The sequence below is a fragment of the Homarus americanus genome, unplaced genomic scaffold (assembly GCF_018991925.1).
Source record: "Homarus americanus isolate GMGI-L3 unplaced genomic scaffold, GMGI_Hamer_2.0 scaffold32929, whole genome shotgun sequence".
Classification (NCBI taxonomy): Eukaryota; Metazoa; Arthropoda; class Malacostraca; order Decapoda; family Nephropidae; genus Homarus; species Homarus americanus.
The window spans coordinates 5,234,599-5,257,107 of NW_024737097.1; the positions used below are offsets into that span (position 1 = coordinate 5,234,599).

At 41.7% G+C, this 22,509-nt stretch overlaps 1 protein-coding gene across 3 annotated transcripts in view; it reads left to right on the forward strand.

The window, feature by feature from the left end:
• Positions 1–22,509, forward strand: part of LOC121873181 (collagen alpha-1(XV) chain-like) — a 231,290-nt gene that overhangs the window by 37,479 nt on the left and 171,302 nt on the right. For all 3 annotated transcript variants that reach the window (XM_042376516.1, XM_042376518.1, XM_042376517.1), the window contains exon 4: positions 5,130–5,282. In XM_042376516.1, the coding sequence (XP_042232450.1) occupies positions 5,130–5,282 (153 nt within the window). The remainder of the gene's footprint in view (positions 1–5,129; positions 5,283–22,509) is intronic.

Consider the following 22,509-nt stretch of genomic DNA (forward strand, 5'->3'; position numbering starts at 1 on the left):
TATTTGTAACCTGCAATTTGATATTCGACAGGTAACTCACGTGAGTCTAGGTTTATCCATATACATCAGGTCAGGAACAGGAAAGAATGAGGATAAATTAACTTTTTTTCCTACTGATGTTTTTTTCTTATGTCTATTTTCTATTTATTATTAAATTACTCTATTTATTTTTCTCTGTCTTTCTTTTTATTTCTTTATGCGATTTCTTTTATCTTCACTCTTAGTCTTCTTCTTATTAACTTAAACAACTATGGAGTGGGGGAGAGACAGGGTGTGGTGGGGGGAGGGACGGTTGAAACAGTCACTTCCTCCCCTTCCTTGGGTCACTTGTCTATTCCCCTTGTATCTGAGTGTATAGGCCTGGCTGTTGTCTCATTCACCAATGATTTTATTTATTCATTATTATATTCTCATATGATCAGTTAATTATTTTATACATTTCATCATAAATAATATAACATACAGTATTAAATAATAGAACAAAATTACAATATATAATTTTACTTCAAAATAAAATGACAAGCAAAAATCAGTGTTGGTGGTGTGGTGGTACCAGAGCAGACCGAAGGACCCTACAGGCAATATTGCCAGGAGTTTAAATGCTGCTGCCAAGCTCTCATCACTTCCCATTTTACGTCACAACAATTCAAGGAGAATCCAGTGATGATTGACCCTGCCGCTTTGCAGATTAGTGATGGAGCTGAAGTCATTATACGAGACATTGTCTGCAGTTGATTTTGAAGGCTTTGAATCTGACACCCCTGCCTCGGACCTCCATCATCTCCCAGAGCTTCCCCAACCTCCACTTTTCAGTGGAGACGTTGGAGTATCACATAATTAACTTCCTGGGCTTTCTTAAAATATTTATTTAATGATGTAGATGTTTATGTGACATTACGTGTCATTTTGGGAAGGTTAAGTTGGTTACCCAAAGTTGTTTTAAAGTAAAGGTCTGGCAAGTCGAATACAATATAGCGATTTTAACACATGTTAAAGGACATCGCTTGCGTAGATTTCTGATGCGTGGATGTGTACCAGTACGATATAACCATGCAAAATAAGACTTCACTGTAATGTCCTCTGGGATGTTTATAACTTCAAATTAAATAACCAGTAGTGCAGACACCAGTCTGGTGGCTCTCCTTTGGACATTTTCAATCAACTGACAGTGTCTAGCATATCTTGGGGACCAAACAGGGTAATAATACTCCAATTACAAACATCAGTAAACCAATTACATTTCTCCTGGGACTGATCCAGGAATATCAAAGGAGGAGGGAGGGTCCAAGAAGTTGTGGATAGAGGAACATGGCGAGCACAGTGAGCCCACCCACCTGGCACCAGCTCGGTGGCCCTCCTTTGGACATTTTCAATCAACTGACAGTCTCTAGCATATTTCGGGGACCAGATAGGGTGACAGTGCTCCAGACGAGGAAGCACCCCACTCTTGAAGATCGTTACGAGGGACGGACTGTCTAGATATCTGAACGACCTTCTTATGAGACCTAATAATATAGTTGCCTGATTCACCTTCTTCTCACAATGGCCCGAGAACTTCAGTTTATTGTCAACATTCACACCACGGTGTCAATTAATGCAGTTTCTTCGTCCCATTGGGACATATGATACGCCTCCTTATCATTGGTACGTCCCGGGTGCAGCCTCTTACATTTTGTGACATATTAAATCTTAGCAGACATTTTTCGACCATTCTTGATGTTCACAGAGATCCTTCTGCAGTTCTTCACAATCTGCTTGGTTCTTAATTTCCCGAAATATCTTGGCATCATCCGCAAACATTTCTGTGGAGGAATGTACAGCTTCTGACATGTCATTTATGAAGCAAACAAACAACAGTGGTCCCAATACACTGCCCCGTGGTACCCCGCTTGTGACGGGTACACACGACGATTTTGTGCCATTAATCACCACACATTGCTTGCGATTGTGGAGAAGGCTCCGATCCACTCTAGGACACTTCCCCGAATCCTGTACCGTTCCAGTTTAATTTTCAGCCTTTCATGGGATAAGCTGTCGAAAGCCTTGACAAAATCTTAAGTATATATTGTCGATATTACCACCCTGTTCCAGAATTTGGGTCCAAATATCCAGTACCTTGAGTAATTGTATCAGACAGGAGCATCCTGGCATAAAACCATGTTGACAATCCTTTACATGGTTGTTTTGTAGTAGATGTTCCATCATGGCATCTTTTATAATGCTCTCAAGTACTTTATATACTGTTTTGGTCAGGCTCACTGGTCTATAGTTATTCGTGGAGTGATGGTCGCCCTTCTTGAACATAGGACTCATATAAGACATTTTCCAATCACTGGGGACCTTTTGCTCATCCAGGATCTTCAGGGGCACAGCAAGCTCGTTACACAACTCTCTTAGCACTCTGGGATGTACCATGTAAGGGCCGGGACTCTTATGAACCTTTAGCTTTGACAGTTTATTTCTTATAACCTCTTGTGTGAACACAATGTAGGTCAGTGCTGTGTCGAACCGTCTGTCCTCAAATGCAGGAAGATTGTTCTCATCTTTCCTTGTGAACACTGAAGAAAAGAAAACGTTCAATACCTCCACAGTGTCCTGGCCAAAATCTGCGTAACTACAATCTTCAAGCCTCAGGTCCGATACTCCGACTCGTGTTTTTAATTTTGACTTTGCATAGCGGTAGAATGCCTTTGGGTTTGACTCGTCCTCACTTGCAACGAGCCTCTGGAACTCCTTTGCTTGGTTCCTGGCTCTTGCATACATCCTCTTGTCCTGCTCAATGTTTGACCTAACCCACACCTTGAATTTCTGGGTTTTCTTCATAACTTGTCGACTGCTGCAGGGTTCATATGTAGGGGGTCTCATTGTATTCCTAGAGGCACTGGGCTTGGTCTTGGGTATATATTTCTCGATCATATGGTTCACTTTACTGGCTATCATATTCAGCATAGTGTCTGCGTTCTTATGCCGTAGTGACTCAGGCCCTCATCGTCTCCCTAATCCCGTCGTAATTTCCCTTGTAATATTTGCACCTTGGCCTGGTTTTGTCATCAACCAAATAACAGTTAAATCTGAAGGACAACATTACATGGTGGCTGGGCCACCATACCCTCCTCGTTTGTTATGATGAGGTCCAGTGGCTTGGCTGCTTGCTCTCCTCTGTAATGCATTGGGTCCTAAACATGTTCGAACAGAAAATTATCTCTCAGAGTTTCTACAAAAAGAGTAGCGGGATTATTATGTCATTTGGCGTGGACTCATTTCTCCAGTCGATGTTGCCATAGTTAAAGTCCCCCATGATAAGGAGGTGGCTAGGGTTGAGCATTGTTGCATTGTCTATTAAGGCTCTTAAGTTCCATTGGTTTAGTAAGTTACAGTTTGGGGATCTGTACTGTAGATACACCTGACAATAAGTAAGTCTCCCCCGTTTGGTTTAATTTTACACCACTTGAATTCTTCAAAACATCGTCTCCCTGTACCCTCACCTGGCTGGCTCTAAGGTCTTGAATTGAATTCGAATTGAAACAGTTTATTTAGTCAGAAAAACACAGATACAAAGTGGTAATAATAACATGGCTGAGCCAGTTGAGAACCTGAGCTCTCTTTTAGGCACTTGATATATACTATACATTTATCTCAAGGAAGTATTATGTAGCATTTAGTAACATCTGGAATAGTACAAAAGCATGGTGGTAATAAGAACATCTCATAATGTTACCACGGTTATCACTTCAATATTTATTTATTTAATTTATTTATTATATTTTTTTAGTGGAATTGAAAAACATAAGCATAATGGGGGAGCAGTACAACATGGGTTGTACAGTATTAACGTTGAACAAGAGGACAGAGCTGTCAGGATTATGTCTAGTTGGCAAATATGTTTATTGCAATGGTAATTTCTTATCTATTTACATGATAATTTCCGATAAAACGGTTTTGATGGTACAATAAAAACAGGTACTGTAAATATAGTAGGTATTACAAGAAATACAGTATTAATACTTAGACAATAGATATTTTTTAAGAGATGATTTAAAGGAAGGGAGCATAGTCTTTGCTATGATGGGTGGGGGTGATATTTTATTGAGGTCTGGGACTGAGAGGAGCGCATGGGCGGTGGTCTTAGTAGCTCTGGGTGCCTTAAGTTGTATCTCTAATTATTCCGGGACTGGAAATATTTATTGTCAAGCAAGTGATTGATAGATTTGTAAACAAAGAGGGCACAGCAGTAGGTGTTAATATCTTGGAATTTTAACATTTTCAATTCAGCAAATTTTTCGTTTGTGTGATCTGTTTTTTTCAAGTAGGTCATTGTCCGTACAACTCTCTTTTGTGCAGAACCAGGGATTGTGTTTTTGAAGAGCCAGAGGCCCCCATAGTGTGTGACAGTGTATCAGGTGTTGGTAAACAAGATCATGATAGATTTTTTCATTGCTGTGAGAGTGAGTGACTGTCGAGTGTAATACATGATACCCAGTGGTGGGCACAGCTAAACGAGAGAATATAGAAGGTTATTTACAGAGCTCCTTTAACACAACTGTGGTGTCTGAGGTACAGGGGTGTATTCTGCTGAGGGCCGGTCACTTTGTGCTGAGCCGTGTAAATTATAGGTGTATGAAGGACATGAGAATGTTATCTAGCATGTAAGAAGGAAGTGATAAGCTATGCTTTGTTGCCCTTTATCTAATTAATTCAGGTAATGCTAGCTATATAATTGATACATGTAATTAGCCTACATTTATATAAGTGCTACTGTCTGAATGTTGACAGAGACTATTACAGACAAAAGCTCTCACAGGTCAGCCAGATATCCCCATGCCTGATAAACCATATACACAGTAGATACTTATAAGAACAGGTTTTTAGGGATTTCTGGTAAAAAAATACTCATTTAAAAAACACACATGTCACTCATACTATGACACGCCACCTGATTTTTTTAAGCAGCTTATTCATTCACCTTACATCAGTGTGTTGACCAAGAGTGTTAACATTATCATGTCGCACAAGCTTGTTGGCTATACTGGCTACTGCAATGTGTGGAAAATGTTTTCAGAGTTATATATTCACCCATTTGAAGCCATAGTATAAGACTTTGCAGGCTCAGTTTCTTTCCTCTTATTCAGGGAATAAAAGGAGAACCAGGGATTAAGGGCCACAAAGGAGACAAAGGACCCCATGGGCCCAAAGGTGAAACAGGTGACAGAGGTGCAGCCGGTCCCCCAGGTCCAGTGACCACCCTGGTGCAGCCTAGTGGGAAGAATGTCACGTTAGTAAAGGTTAGTATCATCACCATCTCATACCACATTACTGATATTCATAAATCTACTTCCTTAACTTTCCAGGTTTGCCATTCACCTGTTTTCCAATCACCCCTGAGTGCAACAATCACTTCAATTCATTATTTTGACCAACTACCTACAGGCTGATGAGCTTCAATTTAACAAGTTGGATTTTATGGGGATAGATAACCAAGAAGGTTCCTAATTTTCTCAACCATTCTTAAGACTCTCAGTCATTGCTTTAATTTAATTTATTACTAATAGCCATATTTAAGGGAGAATAGGATAAGTATCAGAACAGTAAGGCCAGATGTCAGAGTTGTTACCATTTTCATATCAACGGGGTTATTGTAAACTGGCAGCAGGCTAATATTACTGGCAAGTGAATTTTCTTGCATATGCTCTAATATTGTGGTTGCTTTATGGAGGGTTCCATGTTCTAACACAATCCTCTATTATGTTTAGTAGGATTGACCTGTTAATTAATTTCAGATATGCAGATCACTCTTTTTTCCCTATCATACCATCTACTTCAAGTGAGGGGAAATTAGTGCAACAGTTGTCTCTGGAGGCAGGTGGTCTTAGAATTGTGCCTAGCCAATCAGATCATAACATATCATATTTAATTAAATTACAATTGATGAATCAAAGATCCAAGGGAAAAGTGGAGTTCCCAAGCTGCTTCACTATAGGGCTTCCTTAGAAAATAAAATTTTAGAATTGCTCCTTAATTTCTAGTATATGCCCTTAAACCCTTCACTACAGGGACACCCCTTTTAATATGTTATTTGGCCAACACCAGCTGATTTTATTTAGCAAAGAGATCCCCATACACAAGGGGTTAAACTAGGCAGCTTAAGGGCAGCTCTCTAATCACTAAACCACAAAGTTCACATCAAAGTAAAGAAGAACAGATTGCCCAAACAACTAGTTAGATGTGAGAGAGAGAGAGAGAGAGAGAGAGAGAGAGAGAGAGAGAGAGAGAGAGAGAGAGAGAGAGAGAGAGAGAGAGAGAGAGAGAGAGAGAGAGAGAGAGAGAGAGAGAGAGAGAGAGAGAGAGAGAGAGAGAGAGAGAGAGAGAGAGAGAGAGAGAGAGAGAGAGAGAGAGAGAGAGAGAGAGAGAGAGAGAGAGAGAGAGAGAGAGAGAGAGAGAGAGAGAGAGAGAGAGAGAGAGAGAGAGAGAGAGAGAGAGAGAGAGAGAGAGAGAGAGAGAGAGAGAGAGAGAGAGAGAGAGAGAGAGAGAGAGAGAGAGAGAGAGAGAGAGAGAGAGAGAGAGAGAGAGAGAGAGAGAGAGAGAGAGAGAGAGAGAGAGAGAGAGAGAGAGAGAGAGAGAGAGAGAGAGAGAGAGAGAGAGAGAGAGAGAGAGAGAGAGAGAGAGAGAGAGAGAGAGAGAGAGAGAGAGAGAGAGAGAGAGAGAGAGAGAGAGAGAGAGAGAGAGAGAGAGAGAGAGAGAGAGAGAGAGAGAGAGAGAGAGAGAGAGAGAGAGAGAGAGAGAGAGAGAGAGAGAGAGAGAGAGAGAGAGAGAGAGAGAGAGAGAGAGAGAGAGAGAGAGAGAGAGAGAGAGAGAGAGAGAGAGAGAGAGAGAGAGAGAGAGAGAGAGAGAGAGAGAGAGAGAGAGAGAGAGAGAGAGAGAGAGAGAGAGAGAGAGAGAGAGAGAGAGAGAGAGAGAGAGAGAGAGAGAGAGAGAGAGAGAGAGAGAGAGAGAGAGAGAGAGAGAGAGAGAGAGAGAGAGAGAGAGAGAGAGAGAGAGAGAGAGAGAGAGAGAGAGAGAGAGAGAGAGAGAGAGAGAGAGAGAGAGAGAGAGAGAGAGAGAGAGAGAGAGAGAGAGAGAGAGAGAGAGAGAGAGAGAGAGAGAGAGAGAGAGAGAGAGAGAGTTCTTAAATCTTTGGCATTATCCTGGAACCTTTTGTAAAAAAACACAAAAAATTATTTGAAGCCAGGGATCCATGTAATAGATGTTCTTTATATTCAGAATGGATTAACAGATCAACCTTGGCTGACAGAATGGGAGGCTATCTGAGAGCATGCAATCTCTTAGTAATCAGCTCATATTACAAGAGCTGCCTGACTCAGGGCTATAAATTATTCGAACAATGAATTCTCTATTTTATGGCCTCCATTTTCGCATTACTTCCAAATCACTATAAATATACCCTTTACAACAATAGTTCTAAATCACAACATCCATGATATATTGATCAGCAATCATTTTAACCTAAAAAGTATAACTTCATATCATTAATTTGTACCAACACTGCCCTTGTTGTGTATGGATTGAACATCAATCACAGCATTTTATACTAGAAATACACTGACAAAGAAACTTTAATAATTATAGTTGACAACGGTAGGTAATGGTGTGTTGAATTCACTTTTCTCTTTCCTTATCTGTACGATGTCTGGGAGGAAGGATAGTCGAGTGGCAAGCGTTATGTTTATTGCCTAGAGACCGGAATACAACTGACTCTCATAACGGACGTCTGACGTCTCGCCCTTGGCTGCCGGGCAGCTGTCGAACATCTCGTACGGCAGCAGAAATAGAAAATAATAATGTCAGGTAATATACATTATGGGACATCCCACATCTCCCCCCACGAAAATGGGTGTATACAGTACCCACATCTGAAATTCAGGTAATATACAGTACATTATGGTACTACCAGAGAATAAACCTATATGTATATACATGGGCAGGACAAGAACACATGTACATTTCGAAAAGAAAAAATTATAGAATATCTCACTGAACACAGTCAGCCAGCCAAGTAGGCTGTGAGATCTTTCTTCTGGGACAACCAGCCGTCAGTGATGGGGGAGTGACGACAGCTGAGACGGTACTGGGGAAGACTGGGGAGGCGGCATTGTGGCAGCCGACTGGGATGCAGGAGTGTTAGGCGATAGTAGGTCAATGACCCGCAGGTGCTTTCTGTTTCTGATTGACAAGTGCCCACTCCCGTCTAACTTAAGTATGTACTGGCGGTGTGGCAAAGCTTCTGTCATGACTCCCGTCCTGTCCCACAGGTTGGAAGCTTGGTTCTATGCCCAGACCGGGGCACCTGGCATCAGAGGTGCCAGCCTCCTGGTGGTGCCCTGACGAAGAGTAGATTGTTGCTTGCTGGCCAACTGAAGCTCCTGGTTGCGGAGGGTCTAACGCCAGTGCTTGTCCACCTTATACTGTAGTGCTGCCTGGTTGAGGGTACCCTAACACGTAATTGCCTCCCTGTGGCCAATTGAGTTGGGGATTTGTTCATCTCTTGAAGTGGGGTGTTTAAATACTGTAGGATGGCCATGGACGCCTTGTTTGTATTGAGGCTCCCCCTGTCCCCCCTGTCCCCCCAACCGGTGTTTGGCAGTTTTGACAGTCACTTCCGCTCTGCCGTTGGACTGGGGGTACTGAGCAGAGAACAGACATACTGACACGTCCCATCGCCTGAAGAAGCTGGTCATCTCTTGACTCACAAGATTAGTGCCTCTGTCGGTGGAGACCTGTTCAGGGACCTCCCACCTGGTAAAGAAGTTCCTGAGCTGGGACATAATCCTGGCAGAAGTGGTACCATTGAGGAAATGGGCCACCTGTAGCCAACCAGTTAACCTATCAGCATAGGCCATGTACATGTGCCCCTCAAGCTGAAACATGTCGACCACCATATGATGGAAAGACAGTCCGGGAATGGTGTGAGAACCAGGGCTTCAGGTGGTAGCGATGTGGCATGTATGTCACAGGAAGAACAAGAAGACATGTGGAACTGAAGGTTGTCTTCCAAGCTGGGCCATTAAACTGACTGCCTGATCCCCCATAGCATGGAGTCCAGTCCTTAGTGGCCAGCATGTTGGTTGGCTGCTAATTGGTGGTGTAGGGCCTCGGGGATGACCAGGCGAACACTGCCCAGGTCAAAGGTATAGGTGAGCAGACCCTGGGTTACGGCTAGCCTCTCCCTGAAATTGTAGAATGGCTGGAGGCAGCCAATTTCTTGAGACTTGTGAGAGTGCCAGTCGTCAGCTAGGACCCTCGCCACCAACAGCTGATAAAATGGGTCAGCAGCAGCTGTTTTCCTGACTGTCTCCTCATCCATGACGAGTCTATCCATGTCCAGTGTAGCGACAGCTATGCAGGCCATGGCCACCAGCATGTCCTCATCGTGGTCAGCATTGAGGATGTCAGGGAATGTCTGGAGGGTGGGGTAGTACGGCAGGAATTTGGCAGCACAGTTTCTCTTCCCGGGCAGATACTTAACTTCAAGCTTATATTGTAGGGTCTTTTCCTTAAACCATAAGAGCCTAGGGTCTGGGGTTGATGATATCTGTAAGTGCCCTCTCCCCCAGAAGCTTGATGAGAGAACTGTGGTCTGTGACGAGGGTTAAGTTGGGGCACCCAGGCAGAAACAACCGGGCCATTTCAAGGTACCATACTACTGCCAGCACCTCCCCCTCCACAGCAGCGTAGCCTGTCTCGGTGGGGATAAGGTGGCAGCCGCCACAAAGAGCGAGACGCCACCCACTTTTGCAGCAGAATGGCGTGTTGATGGAGGAGCAGGTGCAGTGCTGCAGAGGATGGCAAAACCGATTCCTTCCTTGATCCAGTCGGTGACGGCGGCCGTGGGTCTGGTCTTATCATAATAAACTGGCCCATCTCTGGCCAACTAGCAGATGGTGTCTTGAGCCTGACAGAACTTGGTCTGCAGCTGGTCATCCCAGTACATCTTTTTCCCAGAGGGATTCTCGAGGAGCTCCCTGAAGGGTTCCATGATGGGGGCTGGGCGGGCATGGGGAAGTCCTTAATGGCAGATAGGCGGTCGTAGGTGAGATTGTAGGAGTCCCAACCAAGGTGAAACCCCACGAAGTCAACCTCTTGAATTTCTCATGCTTGAGGGTTATTCCTTCAAGTACGCACGTCACCAGGAAATCGTTTAGATCCCAAAATGCCCCTTCCACACTGGAGTCATACAGTAGGGCTTCGTTGACGCACGTGTATTTCTTGGGTACATCCCGGAATCGCATCATCAAATCTGCGTGTGTATGCATCAGATGCGGAACTGTGGTTCATGGGGGTCCTGCGGTACTGGTAATGACCCCAAGGCATAATAAAAATTTGTGAGGCGGTGGTTCTCTTCATCAAGCTCTACCTGGTAAAAGCCCCAGTAAGCATCGGCGACGGTTTTGTAGGAGTGTAGTGGGACTCTGGACACCATATCGAAGGGAGCAGGTGTGTGGTGGGTTTCCCGGAGCCAGTAAGCGTTGAGGTGCTAGTAATCCACAGTATGCCTAGGGTGGCCAGACTTCTTGGCTACCACCACCATCCTGTCACACCACTTCGCTAGCCTCCCCAGCTGGGACAGGTTGGATGACGCCTCTCCTGACTTCTTTGTCCAGCTGATCCTTGACCTCCGCCTCCTAGTGCCTGGGCACAGACGCCGGGATGTGACAGGCATACGGCCTGGCGCCAGGAATCAGGTGGATGTGGTGGGGGGTCGCCGGCCATGACAGGGAGGGGCGACCTGGTGGTGTTGAAGGTAGTGGTTGAGAAATGCTGGAGTTGCCACTCTTCAAGTTTTGAAACATTCTCGTCCAGCGGCGGAAACGGAACCGCATGTGGCCTGTGTAGCAAGGTGGCGTCGACAGGGGATGCCATCTCGCTGGCCGCAGCCTCCACTGCCACAGGGGCATGAAATGGAAATCCCCAGGAACAAGCCCCAAATCCTTGTAGGCAGTCAGAGAGAGGTAGATGTTCTTGACTGATTGGATGAAGTACACCTCCTGCAGGGTTGATGAGCCATTTAGGCTGATGTGGCAGGGGGCAGAACCAAGACAGTTGACAAAGATGTTGGCTATGTCTTGCAAGCCTACCCTATGCTGTAACAGCGCAGGCTGCAGATGAAGTGCAGAGAGCACGACAGTACCAGCCACACTGACCTGGACACCTGCGTCGGCCATGGCCAAAGTAGGCAGGGGCTGCCCTCCCCCCTGGTGGGAAATGGCAACCTGTAGCTGGGGCTGCTGGGACAGGTGGGCATCTGCTATCACCACCGCACCTGACACTTCAGAGTGAGCTGCAGCCTGGCTACCTGTAGGCTTTTTCCTGCTCCTACAACACTTTTTGAGGTGCCCCACTTTCTGGCAGCTGTGGCAAGTGACTGACTTGGCAGGACACGAGGCCCTGTCAGGGGAATGGAGGTTGCCATAGTTACTGCAGGAGGCCAATGGCGCACCTTTACTGCCTCAGGAGTGACGTCATCAGCAGGCGGCGCCAGCTGTCAGATGTTCGTGCCAAATTTTCTTGCCCGTAGCATCAAGCTGCGTTAACACTAGTAAACGTTACAATATCTCTGTTAGCCGGAATCCAAAACATAGCCTCATGCTCCAGTCCATCCCCACATGCCAGGCGCATGGGTGGCCCAGCTGCTTGGATGGTTTAGTTCATATTCTGCTGCCATTGTAGAAGGTTGTTTCTTTGCTAGCTGTTGTTTTTGTGTACATTTTGTGTTGTACAGTGCTTTAAGTATACTATACTATACATTCAGTAAGTGGGAAATACTGGGTTATCTTCCCATTTGTCTTTATTCAAGACATCTTCAGGTCATGAGACCCACTAATCCCCCACCCAACCTCCATCACAAGTGTTAAGATGTGATTACAGTTAAGCATTACAGTCAGCTGAGTGAACAGTGTCTGCTGGTGAGTACGGTATATACAGTATAGTAGTACAGTAGTATACATTATGTTGTTTACAGTATGAACAATACTGTATTGTATGTGTACACTGGTGTTTGTGTAAATAAAACAGCTCCTACGAGTTGTTTTGTTTAGACTCGTGGAAATTTTCCTGTGAAGTGTGGAAAATAACTTGAGTTGATTAACGTCTGTATGGCAGACACCCAATTCTTCAGAGGTAGTTAAACAGTAACCATTTCTGAACTCTTACTTTGCCATACCTGCAACATTTATTTTTAAATTTACAAATTCCTGATAAAATTGAAGATTTACATTTAAGTTTCTTTTCACATTTGCATCTGTTAATATTGCTGGCAGTATTGTAGCCAGGTTAGACTCGTCACTATAACCACCAGGCTACTGGTGTTATGGTTGTTTTTTATCTCATATTTTCGGTTAGATATACGCAACTGTTTTCATCTATTTTTTCTCAGTTACATGCACACACCATCCTACATACAGTAAACCCTCAATAACTCGGCACATATGGGGCTCTGGCCCTCCCGAATTATCCCAAATTCCGACTTATTGAGGCACTTCCCCCTCCTACAAAAATACAACAATACAAAATTATAAACCCATATATGTGTACTTGTGATTACTAAATGTAAAAATAGTAACATTTACCACCACTGCAGGTGAAGAATGAAGCATCATAGTAGGTGACACAGATGCATGGTAGGTGATACATAGGTATGGTAGGTGACACAGAGGCATGGTAGGTGACACAGAGGCATGGTAGGTGATGCAGGTGACCAGATATGCCGAGACTTTTCCGGATAATTTTATATATCTCGGCATTTCACGAGTCATACTAATACATTCCGGGACTATATCCATGCCGAGTTATAGAAAATTCCGAGTTATATAATGCCGAGTTATCGAGAGTTTACTGTACATATTGCGAAAGAAGTAAAATAAATAATTGTCCTAAGGGCAAACACATAAAGGAAATATACATTTCTTTGCACAAAAGTTAGCTGTCTCACTGGGGGAGCGGGAGGAGGTGGGACATGTGGGGGAACGTTGCTAGGAATCGGCGGAGGTGGCATCTGCTTTGCTATGCTGAACCAGGAAGTATATGAAAATGGCAACTGTGTTTAACTTTCATTTGGCTTTTATTTACTGGTTTGGCAATACAGTATTTATTGTTGTAACGTATTTACTGGTACTGTATTATTTTTAATTATTCCTCACATTTACTGGCACTGTATATATTATTTTAAGAAAACTATGGCTACAGGAGTTAATTCCTCACAAAATTTTCCTAAATACTCCCTGCTAAAATGGGGGGGTGCATCTTATATGCCGTAAATTATGGTATTTATTTTACCAAACTTTTAGATAAAGTATTCAGGATTTTGGGGGTAAAAAATGGTGTCTGAGTAAATTAGAACAGATTTTATTGACTCCGGTATCATTAACATTTCTTACTTTTTCTGTATAAATGAATGGAATCCCCATCATATCATGTTGAAATATTTTGTTTAAGGATATCATATTGTAAACGTCTCATAGAGAATTTATTCAGGATCATTATGGTATCAAATTCATCTCATTAACACAATTAGAAGTTTATAATGAATGCTGTGAGGTAGGGAGGGAAGGGGAAAGGGGTCATTTGAGGGTAAATGTAACCACTCTGCATCCCCCCCTCCTGCAAAGGGTCACCTCTCATATATCGTTTGTCAGCAAATACTGCTTCATTCATCAGACAATATTGTTTATTTGTTTTCATTAATTAGTAAAGATACGTTACGGTAATAATCTGCTTATTAATACCAGTACCCTTCATGTACAATACAGCACAGTACTTTAAGTATAAAGTATCTCATAGGTAACAAATAATGTAATTCAAGACATCTTCAGGTATAAGACCCACTAATTCCCCACCCAACAGTGGGCTACCTGACATTGCATATGGTCATGTTAGTAACATGACCCAATAATATCCCACCCAACCTCCATCTCAAGTGTTAAGATGTGATTACAGTTATGTATTGCAGTCAGCTGAGTGAAGTGTCTGCGTACTTTGAACTAAAGATGACAGGATCTGCTGGTGAGTACAATATATGCAGTATAGTAGTACAGTAGTATACATTATTATGCTTTCAGTATGAACAATATTGTAGTAAGTCCCCGTTTAACATTGCCTCCTACAACGTTGTATCGCTATAACGTCACTATGCTTTAGATACCCATGATTCGGACAACTTCCCGCCAATTCGGTATAATGTCGTCACGGACTACTTTGTACGAATACTAACTACCAAGAGGATGGCAGAAGAGTTCGACATGATCCAGCAAGCAATGCAAATCTTCACTGATGACAACCCAAACAGAGAACGTAGCTCAAAGATTGTGCGCAACATGGAGAAAACTCTTAATTGCTATAATAAGATCTACAAGGAAAAAAAAAAGTAGAGGAGCACTAAGCAGTCAATGCTGGATTATTTTTTCGTCATCGGGAGGCAGAGGCAGCATCTTCACAACAGCCTGCAAACGAGGAGGAGCAAACAGCAATTGAGGAGGAACCCCAGTCAGAGCGGGAGGAGGAGCCACCCACTGGGTCTCAGTGGCTCGCCACCCTCCTACTCTCCCGCCTTCCTCCTCTCCCACCTTCCTCCTTTCCACTACCCACCACACACTCGCTCTACCTCCGCCCATCAGTGAGTACAATACAAAATGATTTAGTTTATTTATCCTTTGATGTATAATATATACTGAAAGCATAATAATGTATACAAGTAGTTCTGTACTACTATACAGTACTGCATATATTGTACTCACCAGCAGATCCTGTCATCTTTTGCTCAGCGTAGGCAGACACTTCACTCAGCTGACTGTAATACATAACTGTAATCACATATTAGTAACCTGACCTGATGCAATGTCAGGTCACCCATTGTTGGGTGGAAGATTAATGGGCCTTGTGACCTGAAGATGTCTTGAATTACATTATTTTTCACCTATGAGGTTCCCAAGGCCATTTGTTTACTATAGTATGTCGTAAAAATTATGAATCAATATAAAAGTGATCGGTGATTGGTTACTTAGGATTTCCTAAATATTTGCTTAAAATTAATAGCTGGGCTTTGTTATTTTGTGTGTAGTATACTACGTGCTATAATAAGTAAATATGACGCTGTATCACTATGCTATGCTGTACTTTACTATACTGAAAGGGTACTGGTATTAATAGACAAATATTACAGTAACATATCTTTATTGGTGATGAAAACAAATAAGCAAGTATTGTATCATGAATGAGGCGGTATTTGCTGACAAACAATAAATGAAGGTGACCACTTTGTGTGGAGGGGGGTTAGATATACCATCCCTACACTCACAGCATTAGATGAATTGATTAAGAGCAGTTTTATTTATCCAGAAAAACACAGATACAGAGTGGATAATAATAACAATATTAACATAGCTGAGCCAGTTGAGAACCTGAGGTCTCCTGTAGGCACCTGATATATACTATACATTTATCTCAAAGAAGTCTTATGTAACATTTAGTATCATCTTGTAGGGTTTCGTGATATAATGTTGTCTAGCACTCAGGATGGATGGAAACGCTAAGGTGGTTTTCTTGTATAATAATAAGTTATATGATAGACAGTCTGGTGCTGGAGGTGCCGTGTGGTGAGGCTTCACTCCAGTAAACGTTCGGTGGAGTAAGCGTGTTGAAGGAGGTAGATGTGCAGGAGCTTAGTTAGAGAAGATGATTGCCTGTTACTTTGTACCTACAGGTTTGAATGAACGAGACAGGAAGCTTTGCTGGAGGAGGTGTTCGCGTGTTCAAGAACCTTGAAGCAGAATGAATCTCAATGGGAGACAGAAGCTTATATACCCAGCAGCCGTAGATCATCTATAGTCATGGTGGGAAAACTTCGAAATCATGGGTCTTTGGCTCGTGGCTGAGATATGCGGCATCTGGGGTGGCGCCGCCTGAGCATGGTTTGGTTGCTAGGAAGAGCCGTAGCAAGTGGCCTGCAGCCCTACGCAGTTGTAGGGAGGCGTCCACTACAATCTGGAATAGTACAATAACATGCTGGTAATAAGAACATCTCATAATTTTACCACAGTTATCACTTCAATATTTATTTATTTTTTATTTATTTAGTTTTTTCTTCATTTATATTATAAATATATACAAATTACAGTGGAATTAGCTTATAAGTATAATGGGAAGCAGTACAACATAGGTTGTACAGTATTAGGATTGAGCAGAGGACAGAATGTCAGGATTATGTCTAGTTAGCAAATATGTTTTATTACAATGTTTGTGTTCTTGTATCTATTTACATGATAATTTCGATAAAACGGTTTTGATGGTATAATAAAAAGCAGTACTGTAAATAAGTAGATACTAGACCCATCTGTACAAAAGTTGAGACACAACAGTGTTTCCTGCCACCCTAAGCAGGACAGTTCACTAATGTCTGTACCGACATATCCATACAAAATTATAAAAAGTAATTATCTCAACACACTGCCAAAGTGAGGAAGCTCTTGAACACATACACACTCCTACAGACTGATGGATATCACACAGACCTACATCTACAGTGGATCTTAACACCGCTTGTGGGAGGGCTGGAAGTGCTATTGTTGTGACTCAAACTGACAGTAATATAATTGAAGGTTAGGTAACAGCTGGGCATCCTCTACAAACTGAATTAGTTGCCACCACTCCTAGCTGTGTTGAAAACCACTCTCACTGACAGTCTCATCATCACTGTTTCTCTCATCACTACTTGCCTTGACACCCTCAACTCAAGTTGTCCACTTGCATCTGAAGCCAGACAAATAAAATTACCTTGTTGACGGGGTGTCAAGGTCAGAGCTGAATTATGGATCCCCTCTCCTGTGAAGCCTCATAAAAACCTGACAGGGTTGATGCTTGCCCTCGCCAAACTCGCATCTAACAAAAGACACTGTTGAGCCCTGATTTAAGGTCTGTCAAAAAGTCATAAAACTATGGTGGAAGGCTGTGATGAATTTGTGCCAGTACACAAATGCACACAGGCACTCAGTAAATGCAGATTTACCCACCAAGTGGTCATTGGGCCCGCTAACCAGGTGCCCGTTAGTAGTCGATTGGTACAGTTGCCAGTGAAAGTTCAAGTGCTCGCTAATAGCGCAACCGCCAATCCTGCTGACAGCGTCTGGCGACATCTTTTCCACATGGTATAATTTGTAATCATGGTCAGTATTTGTTTGTAATCATGGTGGTATGGTGATATCGTCAAAATCAGTGATTGTTATAATCATGAGTAAGTGGTTGTTATAATCATGGTGAAGTGGTTGTTATAATCATGGTAAAATTGATTTGTTATAATCATGATAAGTGGTTGTTATGGCATGTGGTCCGTGGTTGTTATAATCATAGTCCAAGTGGGTGTTATAATCATAGTGCGTGGTTGTTATAATCATAGTCATGGTTGTTATAATCATGGTCGTAGTTCATGATCCAGGCACAAATGGTTTATGATCATGGCCGTAGGTGTTATAATCATGGTATTGGACTTGGTATAATCTTGGTTTAATAGTTGTTATAATCATGGTCAAGTAGTTTGTTACAATCATGGTCATGGTTGTTATAATCATGGTCGTGGTTGTCATAATCATGGTGTAGTTTGGTATAATCATAGTAAGTGGTTGGTAAATCATTGTCGTGGTTGTTATAATCATGGTCGATTGTTATGTTGTGGAAGTATGTTATATGGTCATGTTATAATCATGTTCGTGGGTTGTTATAATTATCATAGTCGTGGTTGTTATAATCTTGAGTCGTGGTTGTCGTGGTTGTTATAATCAAAGTCGTGGTTGTTATAATCATGGTGGTTGTTATAATCATGGTCGTGGGTTATAATCATAATCGTAAGTTGTTATTCAATCCGCGGTAGAGGGTTGTTATAATCTTGATCGTCGTTGTTATAATCATGGTCGTGGTTATGATCATAGTATTAGTTATGATCATAGTCGCGGGTTGTTATAATCATGGTCATGGTTGTTATAATCTTGGTATAATCACATATAATCATGGTCATGGTTATGGCGGTCGGTTGTTATGATCATAGTCGTGGTTATAACTGGCACCGTGGTTGTTATAATCATGGTCATGAGGTTGTTATAATCTTGGTCATCGTTTGTTATAATCATGGTCATGTTTATGTTATAATCATGGTCGTGGTTGTTATAACTGGCATAGTCGTGGTTGTTATAACTGGGCGGTCGTGGTTGTTATAATCATGGTCATGGGTTATTTATAATCATAGTGCATTAGTTTGTTATAATCATAGTCGTGGTTATTGTTATAATCATAGTCATGGTTGCTATAATCATGATTGCGTAGTTGTTATGATTACTTGGTCTGGTTGTTTATAATAATCGTAGTGCGTGGTTGTTATAATCTTGAGTGGATTTGTTGTTATAATCATAGTGCATTAGTTATGATCATAGTCGAGTAGTTATGATCATAGTCGTATTTGTTATAATCATGTTCATGGTTGTTATAATCTTGGTCACCGTTGTTATAATCTGACCGGTTATGATCATAATGATCATAGTCGTGTTGTTATAATCATGTGTTATAAGTCATCGTTGGTTATAATCATGGTGTAGTTGTTATAATCATCGTGGTTGTTATAATCGTGGTTGTTATAATCATGGTCGTGGGTTGTTATAATGTCGTTGGTCATGGTTATAATCATGGTGTGGTTGTTATAATCATGGTCGTGGTTTATAACTGGTCGTGGTTATAATCATATCGTGGTTGTTATAATGGCGGTCGTGGTTGTGGTTGTTATAATCATGGTCGTGGTTGTATAATCATGGTCGTGGTTGTTATAATCATGGTCCGAGTTGTTATAATTTTTATAATAGTCGGTTGGTAATCATAGTGGGTTGTTATAATCATGGTCGTGGTTGTTATAATCATAGTTGTGGTTGTTATAATCATGGTCGTGGCTGTCATAACTGGCGTCTGGTTGTTATAATCATGGTGTGGTTGTTATAATCATGGTCGGAGTTGTTATGATTATGGTTGGTTATAATCATGTTTTTATAATCTTGGTGGTTGTTATAATCATGGTCGTGGTTGTTATAATCATGGTTGTGGTTGTTATAATCATGGTCGTGGATTTATAATCATGGTCGTTGTTATAATCATAGTCATGTTATAATCATGGTCGTTGTTATAATCATAATCATGGTCGTGGTTGTTATAATCAGTCTGTGGTTGTTATAATCATGGTCGTGTTGTTGTTATAATCATGGTGTGTTGTTATAATCATGGTCGTCTGCTATAATCATGGTCGTGGTTGTTATAATCATGGTCGTGTTGTTATAATCATGGTCGTGGTTGTTATAATCATGGTCGTAGGTTGTTATAATCATGGTCGTCGTTGTTATAATCGCCAATTCGTGGTTGTTATAATCTTGGGTCATAGTTGTTATAATCATGGTCGTGGTTGTTATAATCATGGTCGTGCGTGGTTTTATAATCATAGTCATGGATTTGCTATAATCATAGTCTGTTATGATTATGGTCCTGGTTGTTATAATCATGGTCGTGGTTGTTTATAATCTTGGTAAAATCCGTTGTTATAATCATGGTCGTGGTTGTTGTAATCATAGTGCATTGGTCGTTGTTATAATCATGGTCGTGGTTGTTATAATCATAGTCGTGGTTGTTATAATCATGAATTAAGTGGCTGTCATAATCATGGTGGTTGCCAGTCATAATTATCAGTTGTTATAATCATGGTGGTAAGTGGTTATTATAATCATATGGTGGTTGTTATAATCTTGAGTAGTGGGTTGTTATAATCATGGTGCGTGTCGTGGTTGTTATAATCAAAATTAAGTGGTTGTTATAATCATGGTCGTGGTTGTTATAATCATGGTCGTGGTTGTTATATAATCATAGTCATGGTTGCTTTATAATCATGGTCGTGGTTGTTATAATCATGGTCGCTTCAGTTATAATCATAGTGGAAATTGATTGTTCGTAATTCCACCAGTTGTTATAATCATGGTCGTGGGTTTTATAATCATGGTAGGTGGTTGTTATAATCATGATGCGTGGTTGTTATAATCATGGTCCTGGTTGTTATAGTCATTGTCGTGATTGTTACAATCATGGTCCTGGTTGTTATAATCATGGTCTGGTTTTTAATCATGGTCGTGAGGTAAATGGTTATTATAATCTTGATGCATTAGTTGTTACATAATCACATAATTAGTGGTTGTTATAATCATGGTCGTGGCTGTTATAATCATGGTCGTGGTTGTTATAATCATAGTCATAGTTTTTATGATTATGGTCCTGGTTGTTATAATCATGGTCGTGGTTGTTATAATCATGGTCGTGGTTGTTATAATCCTCAGCGCTCCGTTGGCCAACATCGCTCACCATTACTCTAGCGAGATGTATTGGATCTGAGAAATCCCACCATCTGAGTGGTTCTCATGTAACCCATGGCTGATGATACAAAGTTCATCTCAACAAAACTCTAGATTACTAGTAAGATCGACAGGTCAGAGTTCGGAAGGATCATTAAGACTAGCAGCCTCGCATCGCTAAGGTCCGCCAGGGAAGGGCTGAACCCGCTACTGAGGGCGTGAATAAAATAGAGTTATGGAGAGATTAACTTAACTGCGGCCTGAATGCTGAGAGTAATCATAAAACTCAGGGAGGATGGAAAATCACATCCCACAGGGTGGGAGCCCAAAACATTTCTCGAACGAACAAGAGGGAAGGGGGGGAGGAGGATAGAATGGCCACATCCACCATGGTAACTCATCACAACACTTGCACAGTAAAAGTTGGGGCTAAAATAAATGTATAAATAAAAAGAAAACAGTGACGACGAGCCCGGAAGGGCTAAAACAAACGTCATTCACAAGGTGACTTGACAACAGAGAATCATTAGTCACTAGACTTCGCCTGTCTTCCCGGGGAGAAGACGAGCCGCGGCCGCCATTTCTGACCAAACTGTATCAAAAACTACCACAAACACAAAATCTGAGTAACATCACCAAAACTAAAGCCACTCAATTTGCTCACCATGACAAGTTGTATAATTGCCGAAGGCAAATTCCTCTTAGCACTTAATATTCCAGCAGCCACAACACAAATTAGTGGAGCCTTCTATGTGCGTGTTTACATAAGAAGATGAACATAAGAATGGAGGAAACTGAAGCGGGCCTATTGGCCCATACTGGGCAGTCCCATTTACACCCAACCCCTTTTGCTCATATATCCATCCAACCTAAGTTTGAAGCTATCCAGCGTATTCGAGTTAATGATGACATTTGGTAACTTGTTCCACTCGTCCACTACTCTATTTCCATACCAATGTTTACTTGTTCCGCACTCAGATCTAAGTTTGTCTAATTTAAAACCATTGTTATGAGTTCACTCCTGGTTGGATAGTTTGAGTCCCTTTGTAATATCCCCTTTATTCAGTTCTGCCTTCCATTTATACACCTCCATCATATCGCCCCTCACTCTACATCTCTCGAGGGCGTGCAAATTAAGATGCTTTAACCTATCTCTGTACACAAGGTTCCTATTGCCGGGGATTAGCCTTGTCATTCTCCTCTGAATTCTTTCCAAGAATTCTATATCCATTCTGTAATACGGTGACCAGAATTGAACTGCGTAATCCAAGTGAGGTCTCACAAGCGCAAGATATAGTTTTAGGATGACCTCGCTAGTCTTGTAACAAACACTCCTTTGTATGAACCCAAGTACTTTATTAGCCTTGTTTCGAGCAAATACACATTGTTTATTTGGCTTAAGATTCCTACTTATCATTACTCCAAAATCTTTCTCGCAGTCGGAATTCTCAATAACACCGTTGTTCATCTGGTATCTGGTTTCCCTCTTTACATCTCCTATACTGAGTACTTTACATTTGTTCACATTGAATTTCATCCGCCATTTTTCAGACAATCCGAATTTTTTTTTTTAGATCTTTCTGTAGTTTTGCGAAGTCCTCGTCAGATTTATTTACATGCCCTATTTTAGTGTCATAAGCAAATTAATTATGTTGCTAAATATGCTGATATCAATGTCGTTTATGTAAATAATAAATAATAATGGTCCAAGTATTGAGTACTCGCTGTTCCTTGTCGTGTAACCACTCCCTAATCCATTTTAGAATATCTCCTTTAATGCCATGAGCCTCCACTTTTCTTATTTGTCTTTCGTGGGGGACCCTGTCTAAGGTTTTGCTGAAGTCGAGATACAGTATACCACAACATAATTATGCCCCTCGTCCACTGATTCGAAAACAGATGAAAAGCATGTTAATAGATTAGTTAGACATGAACGCCTGCTTGTGAAGCCATGTTGGGAATACTTGATCAACTTGTGCTTCTCCAGGTGATTTTGAATAGAGTTTGAAATGATTGCTTCCATTAATTTGCCTACAATTGATGTTAGACTGATTGGACGGTAGTTAGAGGATATTGATCTATCTCCCTTCTTGAAAATCGG